Source organism: Magnolia sinica, chromosome 1, assembly GCF_029962835.1.
Source record: "Magnolia sinica isolate HGM2019 chromosome 1, MsV1, whole genome shotgun sequence".
NCBI lineage: Eukaryota > Viridiplantae > Streptophyta > Magnoliopsida > Magnoliales > Magnoliaceae > Magnolia > Magnolia sinica.
The window spans coordinates 25,008,400-25,021,227 of record NC_080573.1 but is presented as its reverse complement, the minus strand read 5'-3'; the positions used below and the strand labels follow the sequence as shown (position 1 = coordinate 25,021,227).

At 40.7% G+C, this 12,828-nt stretch overlaps 1 protein-coding gene across 1 annotated transcript; it reads left to right on the top strand.

Moving 5' to 3' along the window:
* Positions 1 to 366: 366 nt before the first annotated feature.
* On the top strand, positions 367 to 12,099 carry LOC131243323 (translation initiation factor IF-2, chloroplastic). The gene is given in 12 exon segments (XM_058242580.1): positions 367 to 2,402; positions 2,544 to 2,576; positions 2,777 to 2,890; positions 4,552 to 4,701; positions 4,786 to 4,884; positions 4,971 to 5,033; positions 5,209 to 5,364; positions 5,500 to 5,565; positions 5,870 to 6,106; positions 6,466 to 6,741; positions 7,067 to 7,255; positions 11,529 to 12,099. Coding segments are annotated over 12 exon segments (3,054 nt in total). The 5' UTR covers positions 367 to 893; the 3' UTR covers positions 11,691 to 12,099.
* The last annotated feature ends 729 nt before the right edge of the window (positions 12,100 to 12,828 follow it).

Genomic DNA, 12,828 nt, shown 5'->3' with positions numbered 1-12,828 from the left:
AATTACGGTATTAATTTTAAATGAATCATGAACCCAAAATTAAGCTCATTTAGTAATATGAATATTGGATCGGTGGACACCTATTGGACGGTCAAAAATGAAAAGTACCCAATAGTCGTAATTCCACAAACATGTGTCCATGAATCAGAGGTTAGAACTGTTCAGCCAATCTGATCTTGGGAACTTCACTTGGAGACAGTGGGCTTCAAAATCTAGTCGGCTTTATTTGAGTTAATATATGCCACGTGGACAATTTCTGAGTGCCTGCGTATCAAGCGACATACACTGCCTGACTATCGTAGAACTCCTCTCTCTCTCTCTCTCTCTCTCTCTCTCTCTCTGCCCTTTTAAAACGAAAAAAGAAAAAGAAAAAGAAAACCAATTCCAATTTCCATACGCAGCTTTTCTCTCTGAGGTAAGCTCTTTTCTCTCTGTCTGAAATTAGGGTCTTTCATTGTTTCTTTTCCTTCTTCCGCTCTGTAATTCCCAAGATTTTTAGGAGACTATCTAATAATCTAGGGCTTGTCCGTACTCGAAGTCCATCTAGGGTTTGCATTTTCCGGAAATCGTGGGTTTTCTCCTCTTCAGTTAACTGAATTTCCACACAGAAATCGATTTAGGGTCTTTTATTTTTTTTTTTGTATTTATTAGAAAATTCCACTGTTTGGACTTCAGTGCCTCGGTTTATATAGCTCTTGGAAAATAAGGGAATTCTATAGAAATCTGCATTTTTATTTATTGAATTTCTGAAAAGTTCTGTCATTGAAGCATTATCCAATTATAAAAAAATTAGAGCTTTGAGATTGAAGTTGGGAAGAAAATGCAAAATTTGGATTAAATTCAGGTGGTGGCAGTGGTATTTAGGTTAGGAAAATTCGATTCTTATTGTGTTGATGTTGGAGTTAGTGTGAGTAGCCATGGCTTCTCTTGCTTCCCTGGCGACACTGGGAAGTGCGAGGCCAAACCCGTCTGTCTCCTTCGATGGTTCTCCAGCAGTAATTCGGAGATTTTCGTTAGTTAAGGGAGTTGGTTTTAGTAGTTCCTTGGGTGGGCGGAAGTGGGGTTGCACATCGGTCTGTAGATGTACGATAACGACAGAATTGATCGCTGAGTTGGAGAATTCAGCTTCCTCAGAATCTACTGCGTTTAGGGGGAGCAAAGACGATGACGCAGATCTCATCCTGAAGCCCTCTCCCAGGCCTGTCTTAAAGGCCCGACCAAAGGCTGAAGTTTCAATTCCATGGGCCCCAGCAAAGCCCGTTAGGGATTCTCCAGGTGATAAGACAGAGATTGTGGAGGACAAGGATAGGGTGATTGAGTCGCTTGGGGAGGTCTTGGAGAAGGCGGAGAAGTTGGAAGCTGTGAATTTGAGAAAATTGGATAGTAAAGAGAGTAGTAGTAGCAGTGTCAATGGTAAGTCAGCATCAGTTATAAATGCTAACTCTAGAGTAGGTAGAACCGTGAATCCAAAGGTGGCCTCGAAGTCTAAAACATTGAAGAATGTTTGGACAAAGGGTGACCCAGTTGCAAGCACAAAGAAGGTTGTTAAAGAGGTGCCTAAGGTTGAGAAAGAGGGCTTCAAGACAGATGGGGCAGAGAAAGCAGAAATTCAACCTCGTATTCCTCAGCCACCTTCAAAGGTGCAGCCAAGGCTTCAAGCAAAACCTGCTGTAGCTGTTCCTCCTGTAGTTAAGAAACCTGTGATTTTGAAGGATGTGGGTGCTGCTCCAAGGGCCTCAGTTTCTGAGGGCACAGATGCCGAGCCGCAAACAAGAGAACGGAAGCCAATTCTCATAGACAAATTTGCTTCCAAGAAGCCAGTTGTTGATCCTTTGCTGGCACAAGCCGTTTTGGCTCCACCAAAACCGGTGAAAAGCTCTGTCATCTCAAAGATTAAAGATGAGCGTCGCAAGAAAGCTGGTGCAACTGGGGGTCTGCGGAGGCGATTGGTCAATGATGACAAGATCCCCGACGAGGAGCTTAGTGATGTCTCTATTCCTGGAGCACCAGGGGTGAGGAAAGGCAGAAAGTGGAGTAAGGCGAGTCGCAAGGCAGCTAGACTGCAGGCAGCTAAGGATGCAGCTCCTGTTAAAGTGGAAATTCTTGAGGTGGGGGAAGAAGGAATGTTGACAGAGGACCTGGCTTACAACTTAGCTGTCAGCGAAGCCGATATTTTTTCTTATCTGTTCTCTAAGGGGATTAAGTCCGATGCAGTGTATACATTGGACAAAGACATGGTCAAAATGATATGTAAGGAATATGATGTGGAAGTCATAGAAACTACTGCTGTTAAAGTAGAAGATATGGCAAGAAAGAAGGAAGTTCTTGATGAGGAGGACTTGGACATGCTAGAAGATAGGCCTCCAGTTCTTACGATAATGGGTCATGTCGATCATGGAAAGGTAATGGTCAATAATTTGTATTTTCCTTCTCTTTATTCACCCCATTACAGGTGACAGAATTTTGCTTGATATTTGAATAGAAAATACCAATCCATAACATTGAGTTTACTAAGATATTCTTGTCTTTCTCCATTTTGGCAGACGACTCTTTTGGATTACATTCGCAAAAGCAAGGTACTTTCGGAAGCTAGATCACATATTGTGTTTCTACTTCAGTTTTTTACAAGTTAGATGCATAGATCGAGTTAGTTATCCCATGCCATTTTTTTGGTTCCTTTTTTTCTTTCTTTCTTTCTTTCTTCTGTGTATTATATTATTTCCCTGACTAGTGCTGGTGTTCTATGAAGGAAAGACTGACCACTAGGCTTTTGCAGGTGGTTGCATCTGAAGCAGGTGGGATAACACAAGGAATTGGGGCATATAAGGTGCATGTTCCTGTTGATGGAAAGCTTCAACCATGTGTTTTTCTCGATACACCTGGCCATGAGGTAAATCACTTCAAGTCTTTTGTAATTCTTACTACTGGTTTGGTTGCAATCAATGTTTTAAATATCGACGATATCGGCCGATATATCCCACGATATATCTTGTATTCCACTTATGTGATACGAAACGTGTAGATAGTACCGATATGTCCCACATGTTTGATCTAGTGAGCATTTTCAATTTCTAATCCTTTTTTGTTTTTGAAATTATGTTAAATCAGTATCAAATGGTTAAAAATCCATTGGTTTTTCATGTTTTGCATGAAAAATTATGGAGTTGGAGCTTTGATTTCGATATCTATTGGTTCTTCTTGTTCTCCATGTTTCAAAATTTTCCATCAACCAGCTGTCAATTAAGAATAATTTCAAAGTATTTAGGAATATTTGATGAAATGATCATCACTTACTAATTTCAAATTTTGAATATAGGTGGTCCGATTTGGGAAAAATTGAGGACATTTCGAAATTTTCCCAATTTCTCCCATATTACTTGCAATGTTGCATTCCAAACATGAAATAAAAAATATATATATTAGAATATTAATTTGTTTTTTTTTTTTTTAAATTTATTTAAATTTCCCTTCAACTAGTTGTCAATTGATATTAATTTCTTAGTATTTAGGAGTGTTTGATGAAATGTTTATTAGATACACTCTAAATGTTATTGCATTCAATTTGAATATAGTTGCATTAATTCAGTCAGACAATGCATAGCTTAGGACCCTATACAAAGGAAACCTATTATGTGCATTTCTTTTTTGAGATGGTATGATTTAAAAGTGTGTATAAAGGTCTTTTTTTAACAATCCCTGAAGTTTCATTGAAAAATTCAACCATTTCCCCAATGTTTCCTAATGTTTTCCAAAAAGTGCGATAAATTACCTGATTCAATCATACAAATGATATATCCCATGCGATAACCAATACATATCTGCATCCCAAGGGTGCGATACGTAATGCGATACTGATATTTCAAACAGTGGTTGCAATTAGGTGCTTTTTTTCATTTCATTGATTTTTAGGGGTCTTTTGCACCCTGGAATTTGGGGTGTCTTCCAAATTCCAATGCTTTGGGCAAATTCCTACATTTGGAGGTCTTAAAATGTGAGAATTGGAATCCAATTCCAGCAAAAGGCCATTTTCGAATTCTTGGGCAAAGGGTGGGTTGCAAATTCCAGGCTTATCAATTCCAGCCCAACAGCAGATTTTTGAATTGCTTACCAATTCCAGGCCCAATCTCCATAATCAAATTCCAGGTTGCAAACATGACCATGAGAGTCCAATTCTTAGGGGATCCACTCACTGAAATTGATTTTTTAAGGTAATTCCCAAATTCGAGGTTGCCAGACGACCCCTTATGGTTTGTCTAGGATTCAGAACTCCTGAAAATTTTCATCTCCCGCTCCTTAGATGAGCTGGTGGAGACAGTGTAGTGTGTGAGTGATCCAGGGTTCAACTTCTGGTAGTGTTACCTTTCAAAAAACAAAAGTTGGAAAATTTCCTGTTGAATTTCTATGGAACCATTAAAGACAAGCGTGTAGGGCTGAGTAGTGAACGATAGACTAAATTTCCTAGTAGTGCTGAGTATCATAACCACTTCAGTTATAAAGTGTATCAGGCTAACATTTGTGCACTGATATGGTATTTTCTATCCATTTCTGTAGGCATTTGGTGCAATGAGGGCAAGAGGAGCAAGAGTGACCGACATTGCTATTATCGTGGTGGCTGCTGATGATGGTGTCCGCCCTCAAACAAATGAGGCCATAGCTCATGCCAAAGCAGCTGGGGTGCCAATTGTAATAGCTATAAATAAGGTTTGCTCTCTAAATTAGCACTTCTACTTCGGATATGGTTTTGATATTTACTTACTCTTATATCTAGCTCTTCAATTTTTCCAGATAGATAAGGATGGAGCTAATCCAGAGCGAGTAATGCAAGAACTTTCTTCTGCTGGCCTAATGCCAGAAGACTGGGGTGGTGATACCCCTATGGTTCAGGTTGTGCTCCCCCCTATAATATACAAAAGAGATGTATGATACTCCAATCTCTTGCCAGGAGCTGATTTTCTATTCATTTCCTCCAGATCAGTGCTCTTAAAGGGGAGAACGTGGATGATTTGCTAGAAACTGTCATGCTTATTGCTGAGGTAATAATAGGAGGGTTTTAGACTTCATCCAATGACTGGTGTTTTTCGTTATGAATCACTGAGCACCTCTTGTGTCCTTGCTGCTTTCTAGTGTTAATTCAAGGCCCTCAGATTCATTTTGTCCTGTTTCCATCAAAAGATTCTAAACTTGTGCACTTATGTTTTAATTGTATAGTTGCAAGAGTTGAAGGCCAATCCTCACAGAAATGCGAAGGGCACTGTCATTGAGGCAGGTCTTCATAAATCAAAAGGGCCTGTAGCCACATTTATTGTGCAGAAGGGTACCCTCAAAAGAGGCAATGTAGTGGTTTGTGGTGAAGCCTTTGGAAAGGTCAGTCAACAACAATGATTCTGACTCATGTAATTTCCAATAAGATCAGTTTAACCATTTATCTGGGCTAAATTTATATGCTTCATTGTTTGCTAGTTTTAACTTGTCATCCTTATGAATTTCTCTTATGAGCAGGTGCGGGCTTTATTTGATGACAGGGGAAGTCAAGTTGCTGAAGCTGGTCCATCTACAGCTGTGCAGGTTTTATTTCTTTTATTTATTTTATTATTATTGTTATTATTATTATTATTATTTTTCAAATATACTTACCAATCATCACTCCAACTTTTTCCGGAACATTACTAAACCTTTCTGAACATGAGAGTGGAAGCTAAATTTTCTATGAAAAATTGAATTCTACAGGTCCTTTTGTTGTCTATGACTTGGTCTTTGTGCTATTATTTACATAGAACTGCATCTTGTACTTTTACCCTCTTTGTTTTTTGACCACTTATTGTGACTATATTTTCTCAGTATTTGTTCCCTTATCCATTTGCTACTGCAGGTCATTGGCTTGAACAATGTTCCAATTGCTGGTGATGAATTTGAGGTTGTTGACTCCATTGACTTTGCACGCGAAAAGGCAGAGGCACGTGCAGAAGCATTACGGGTTGAGCGGATATCTGCAAAGGCTGGGGAAGGGAAGGTCACGCTTTCGTCAATCGCATCTGCAGTTTCAGCAGGAAAGCAGTCTGGTTTGGATATGCATCAACTGAATATAATCTTGAAGGTTGATGTCCAGGTATGCCTTTTACGGTGATATAATAATGTGCAACATATGCTGGAAATTAACTATACCTCCTTTGCCTTTCACTTATCAATGTCCAAGTGTATATTTGGAAGTTCCCAGTTCCCAAGGCCAACATGATACTCATGTCAAAACACAAGTGAGGAATGATTTGGACCTCCCTGCGCATATCTCACTTATGGTTTGGGGTGAAAAATTCAGGAAAGTGGAGGCCCACCAATTAGATGCTCCATTTTCGTACATAAATTGCACTTCTTTGCCTTGAAAGACCCTCCAGTCACTGTTTGGTCACATCCAAATGCTACCTGGCATTCTGTGCTGCGACTGACTTGAAACCTCTCTGTCACTGTCAGGGATCAATTGAGGCCATCAGACAAGCCCTTCAAGTCCTCCCTCAGGAAAGTGTCACACTGAAATTCTTGCTGCATGCACCAGGGGATGTAACCACGAGTGATGTTGATCTGGCCCTTGCCACTAAGGCTGTTATATTTGGGTTCAATGTCAAAGTGCCAGGTTCAGTAAAGAGCTATGCAGATCACAAGGGTGTTGAGATTAGGACATATAGAATCATCTATGAACTTATCGATGAGATGCGGAATGCCATGGAGGGACTCCTGGAGCCTGTTGAGGTGAACTGAATTGCAAATCTACTGGATCAGAAATCATTTCGTTTTGCATTTAAATTCAAGGAACTGATATCTCGTCCTCCTTGTTTTTCTTTCACAAGTGTACCCTATCTTTTTCTACTTTTGGTATTAGATTAATACGCTTGCAGTACAACTCTAATAACATTGTTTGTCGTCGTCGTCATCATCATCATCATCATCATTCACAGGCTAATACTGAAAGTAGAAAAATGGGGTGTACCTAACCACAAGCTTAGGGTGTCCATGCCCCACACATTTGCAAATGTGACATAAGCATTTTAAAATTACCACTTACATGTCTGGGCAGGAACAAATACCAATAGGATCTGCAGATGTCCGAGCTGTATTTAGTAGTGGCAGTGGGAAGGTTGGTGGATGCATGGTGACAGAAGGGAAGGTAGTGAAGGGCTGTGGTGTCCGCATCATCCGAAATGGAAAGACTGTTTACACTGGCAGTCTTGATTCTTTGAGGCGGGTGAAGGAAATGGTCAAAGAGGTACATCTCTAAAGCTGATTTTCCAAACTGCTGCTCTTCAGGTCTCATGATAGATGAATGGTCCTAGCAAATTCTTATACGTTAAATTTGGCTTGTTTGGATTGTTAGTCATTTTGCTTAAGCTACTCATGCCTCAAGTAGCTTATCTTTGTTTCTACTTATTCAGTAGATAAGTATGTTTGTAAACAACATACTTATCAACCAAATAGTAGAAAAGTTTGTTTGGTTTCCAACATCACACAAGTAGTTTTTAAATCTCTTCAATCAATCTTTCTCCTCTCTTTCTTCCATTTTTTTTTTTAATCTTTCATTAAAATTTCTTCCAATTTGTACTTATTCATGTGGGGTCCAACATTAATAGCCACCCTCCATCATCTAGGGCCAACCTTTGATGTGGACTGTTCATTATGTTGGGCTTACCTTGGCCTTGTCTTCAATGTGAAATGTCCATCGTGTGGGGCCTACCTTCAATATGGACCATCCACCCCACAAGGCCCACCATCGATGTGGGCTATCCATCATGCGGGGCCACCTTGGATGTGGGCCATCCATCATGTCAAACAATATTGTATGTAGATCATCCATCATACAGGACCTAACTTCGAAGTGGGCCTCCATCATGCAAGGGCCCACCTTGGATGTAGGCCATTGATCATAAGGGGCCGACTTTTGATGTGAACCGTCCATTCGGGCTTGTTTGGGAGCTTGTAAATGGAGGTAAATGGGAAATGGAATTGGAGGTAAATGAATTGGGAGTAAGTGGCTTACTTAGTTGTTTTTAGATGGGAGTAAATGAAATGCATTTCAAATCCAAATATTCTTTTTGGATGGGAGTAAATGGGAAGAATTGGAATTAGGGGTGTACACAAACCTAGCTAGCTCGGTTAGCTCGCTCGACTCGACTCGAAAAAGCTCGATTCGACTCGGTTCGAAGCTGAGTTTGAGCCGAGTCGAGCTGATTTTTTTAGCTCGAAAATGAGTTCGAGTCGAGTTCGAGCAGGCCCCAGCTCGACTTGACTTGGATCGAATCTAGCTTGAATCTAGCTTGAATCGAACTCGGATCGAACCAGTTCGGTGACTTGGTTACTTTGCCATTGATGTTGCTCACCAAGTGTTTGATAAAATGACTCAACGAAGTTTGGCTGGTGGCAAGGAAGGTATGTACATGAAAGAAATACCCTTTTTTTCTTGGTTTTTCTTGGTTTTTATGTTGCTTAGAAGGTGTTTGATAAAATACATGTAAAACCATTGCTTTTGTTTCTCATACAGATGGGTTTTGAAGTTGCAATCCAGGTATTTGTGGAAATGCCTCAATGGCGAACTCGGCTCAATCTTGGCTCGAGTTGGCCCGAGCTGCTCACCGAACCGAGCCGAGCTAGCCAGCCAGGCTCGAGGACCGAGCCGAGCCGAGTTCGAGCTGAGGTCAGCCAGTGGCCGAGCCGAGTCGAGCAGAGGCCAACTCGACTCGGTTCAACTCGATGTACACCCCTAATTGGAATGCATTGGAATTTGTCAATATATTCACAAGAAGATATGTGATATTCCAAATCAACTTTAATATCTCAAATTAGTGTACATCTGTGATATTTAGCAGAATGATTGTAATAATGCCATTGAAATATATACTTTCACCAAAATTGAGAAAATTTTGAGCCTCAGGTGGGCTACAAACATAAGGATCACAAACCAGCAACTTGCCAATGTTTTTTAGCTATCCATTTAGATGGCCAACCTTTGGATGATTTAGATCATTCTATTGGTGTGATTTTAGTGATGTTAGTCAGTAATTGAATTGTTTTAGAGTATCATTAGTATGCCATGTGTGTAACACCACCTTTGTTTACTCGTGCAACTCTCCAAGGGAACTCAAAAAGGCATTTCATTTACTTCCAAATCCTCTTTCATTGGGTGGATTTCATTTACATGCCCATTTACTCTCATTTCATTTCATATACTTTCATCCAAACACACCTCAAATACCATTTATTTCCATTTACTCCCGATTCATCGATGTTGGGGCCATATCGGCCTGTATCGGACAATTTTTATTTTTATTTTTTTTAAACCAAAGAATTAAGGAAAATATCATGGAAAAAAGAGAATACTAGGATATTAAAGAACCAATCCCATTTCTTTTTTTTTTTTTTTTTGTATTTTGTACATGCATATGATGGTGTATCGGACCATTCTTTGATGAGATTGGTTTGACTTGTTGAATGTCAACTAAATGGCCCTTAATTGAACACAAATCAAGCATGATTTGGTGAACTAGGGCCTATTACATTGAAATACAGTAAAAAGAAAATGAAAATATTAGAATGAAAGTAAAGGTTTACCCTCCTTTCTGATTTTTCTCATAATGGTCCACTTCGCTTCGATTTGTTGAATTCCATTCAAATCATTTGTTTTGATCCCAAAATAGGTCTAGATCTAGCCTAAAATGGGTTTTTAAGCTTCTTCCATGGTTTAGATGACAAAAAGAAGAGGAGACATTAGTGAAAATTTGAAAATAAAATAAATTTGGGCTTTTATGGGCGTATATGCCTGTATCGGCCGATACAGGTCAATTTTTTTTTCATATCGGGCTGATACGCCCCATGTCGCATATCGCCTCGTGCCGGTACGGATATGATACAGCTGTATCGGCCGGTACAATATGGATATTCATATCTATAATCTACCTCCATTTACTCCCATCCAAACGGCCCCATGCAGGGCCCACCTTGATGTGGGCCTTCCATCATGTGGGGCCCACCATCAATGTTAATTGCCCATCATGTGGGGCCTGTTGACTGCCTATCATGTGTACCCCACCTTTGATGTGGACTGTCCTTCATGTGGGCCCAATCTTCGGTGAGCCGTCCATCATGCGGGGGCTGCCTTGGATGTGGGCCATATATTATTAGGGTCCCATATTTGATGTGGACCATCCATCATGTGGGGCCCACCTTCAAAGTGGGCCATCCATCATGTGGGGCCCTATTTGAATGTCAGCCATTCATCATCAAGGACTGTCCACTATGTGGGCCCACCTTGATGTGGGCCATCCATTATGTGGGGTCGTCCATAATGTTAATCGTCCATCATGTGGTCTCCACCTATGATGTGGAACGTCCATCGTGTGGACCCCACCTTCGATGAGGATTGTCCATCATGTGGGCCCCCGTTGACATGGACCATCCATCAAATGGAGAGATGAGAAAGAATTATAAAGTAAAAAAGCACTTTAAAAAAAAATAATAATAAAAAATAAAAATTTATGGCTGCAAGTCTAAGCTAATAAGCTACTTTTACAAAGGTGGTTACCAAAATAACTTTTTATTAAAAAGTAGATTATTTGCTGCCGTAAGTATTAAAAAAAAAAAGAAAAAAAAGAGAGAAAAGCCTACATATGGGGCAGTATACAAACAGGCCGGTCTTGCATTCTCATCAACCAAGGGCCTCTCTTACTGATTTGAGGAATGCTAAGTGTACTCACTTGAGTGCACTTTGAAAAAATCTGCTCACCTTGCATGGGGAAATGAGGAACATCCATCGTAGATGCGAGCTGCTCACAAGGCAATCTTCAGAAGGTACATGACATGTCTGAAAAATAGGCCAAACTGTATGCAGACTGCATCATTAAATACATTTCCCTTTCTAATTAATCATCAATACTTGTACATATCTAGGTGTGTGAGTGCTGGTATCATGCCGAGTTTTTTCTGTTGGGAAATGGCCATTGATTTTCTGGTCTGAGCTGTGAACAGTAGCAGTTGCATACTTACCTGCATGTTCAATTAGTTGTGTGTCCGCATGTGTGAGATCGCCTCTCTGCCAATGTCGGTAAATATGAGGGAGGGTGGGAGACAGAATTCCCCACACACGCGCGCGCGCGCACGCACCGAAATACAATAGAACCCGCCTCTCGGGTAAACAGAATGTTTATCCTGGAGGCTTGCAAAGTAGCCCAGGAAATACATTCAAGTATGCTTCCACCACTGCCTCTCCAGTGTAGTTTTTAGAAAAGTTTCTAAGCATATTCCTGAGGGCCTTTGCTTCAGCTTTGTGAACCTCTCCCCAGCCACATGGAGTCTTTGCTTCAGCTTCACAAGCCCCTCTCTAGCCACTCGGATCGAAATGCTTCGACGACCTTTGCATCTTTTTTTTTTTTTTTTTTTTTTTTAATATTAAATTTCAGTGAAAGATGACAAATTTTATTCATCAACAAGAAAAACAAAACCTGTGCATGTGCCACATCTTTTATTCAAATGCCATCACTTCATTTGTTTAGGTCAATGCTGGGCTGGAGTGCGGTATCGGCGTTGATGATTACTCAGACTGGGAAGTTGGTGATGTTGTTGAGGCCTTTAACACAGTAAAGAAGCAGCGGACGCTTGAAGAAGCATCTGCTTCGGTGGCAGCTGCATTGGCCGGAGCGGGAGTCCAGGTGTGAAATGGGCCTGAAAGACCATTCCCCAGGTATGCATGTTGTGGATGGAATTCCAATATATTATACTCAGTTATATCCATCATAACCTTTGCATCTGAATTTCCCCCCTTTTTGGGGTTCGATGCGCTTGCCACCTGACCGGATGCTTGATTTTTTGGAATCCAAGATATGCTGATGCTACGCAAGTTGTAACCTAGTGTACATAATTCCCAGTTGTCAGCTTATCTTTGTAAAAAGGGGTATTTATTTACTTCTTAAAGATGCAATTTAATCCAATTCGTATCAGATACGAGCATCATCACCGCATATTTCCATTTTTGTTTACTTCTGTATCTGTTGCCATGATTGGCTACGTGTGTCATGAGCTTTGAGCATTTGATGTTTAAACAAAGAGAAACTACTGTTACCATCACCATTTGAGACTTTCGGATTTCTCGATCATAGCGCAAACATATGATATTCAGCAGCTAAGAGCCATACATTTGCATGTTGCACCTTCTGACTTGGCTAAGGATCACCGCTTCAACTCCCATCCCATCCACTAGTTTCGGGCATGTTTGCAAGGGACTATATTTTCATCCCTAGTAATGGTTACTGGCCGAAATGATTATTGTGCTCATCTCCCATCTGCATTCCTTTAAGACTTAACCAGTACACCAAAAGCCCTAGGACTTGTGGAATACGTCAAGCTAGGCCCTTAAACCATTCGGGTGGTTTTCATAACCTACTAGCATACCCTGCAGGTGACCTCTGCGGTGGCCGACTCTGGCGGCACTCGCTCTATCCTATGGCTAGGTAGCTCTTTCCATCTTATGGTGGATCTCACTTTGGCCCAGTCTGCCCTTTCCAGTTTCCACAGGTTGCCTCCTCTAGGATATGTACAGTGGGATGTGGTCTTGGCCCTGATACTCAATGTTAAGAACCTAGCCAATAGGCCGAAAGTCCCAGGATCAATGGAATGCGTCAAGATATGCCATGGTTAAAAGACTTGGTGACTTCAGTCTAGCCTCTGTAACAAAAATTTTCAGACTTTTGGGAGGGAAAAAAAAAGAAGCAAATTATCGGTGAGATTTTTGGAGAAGGAAAATTTCCCAACTGATTTGGGAAATCATTGTGGTAAATAAGGAGATTTTCCTTGCCT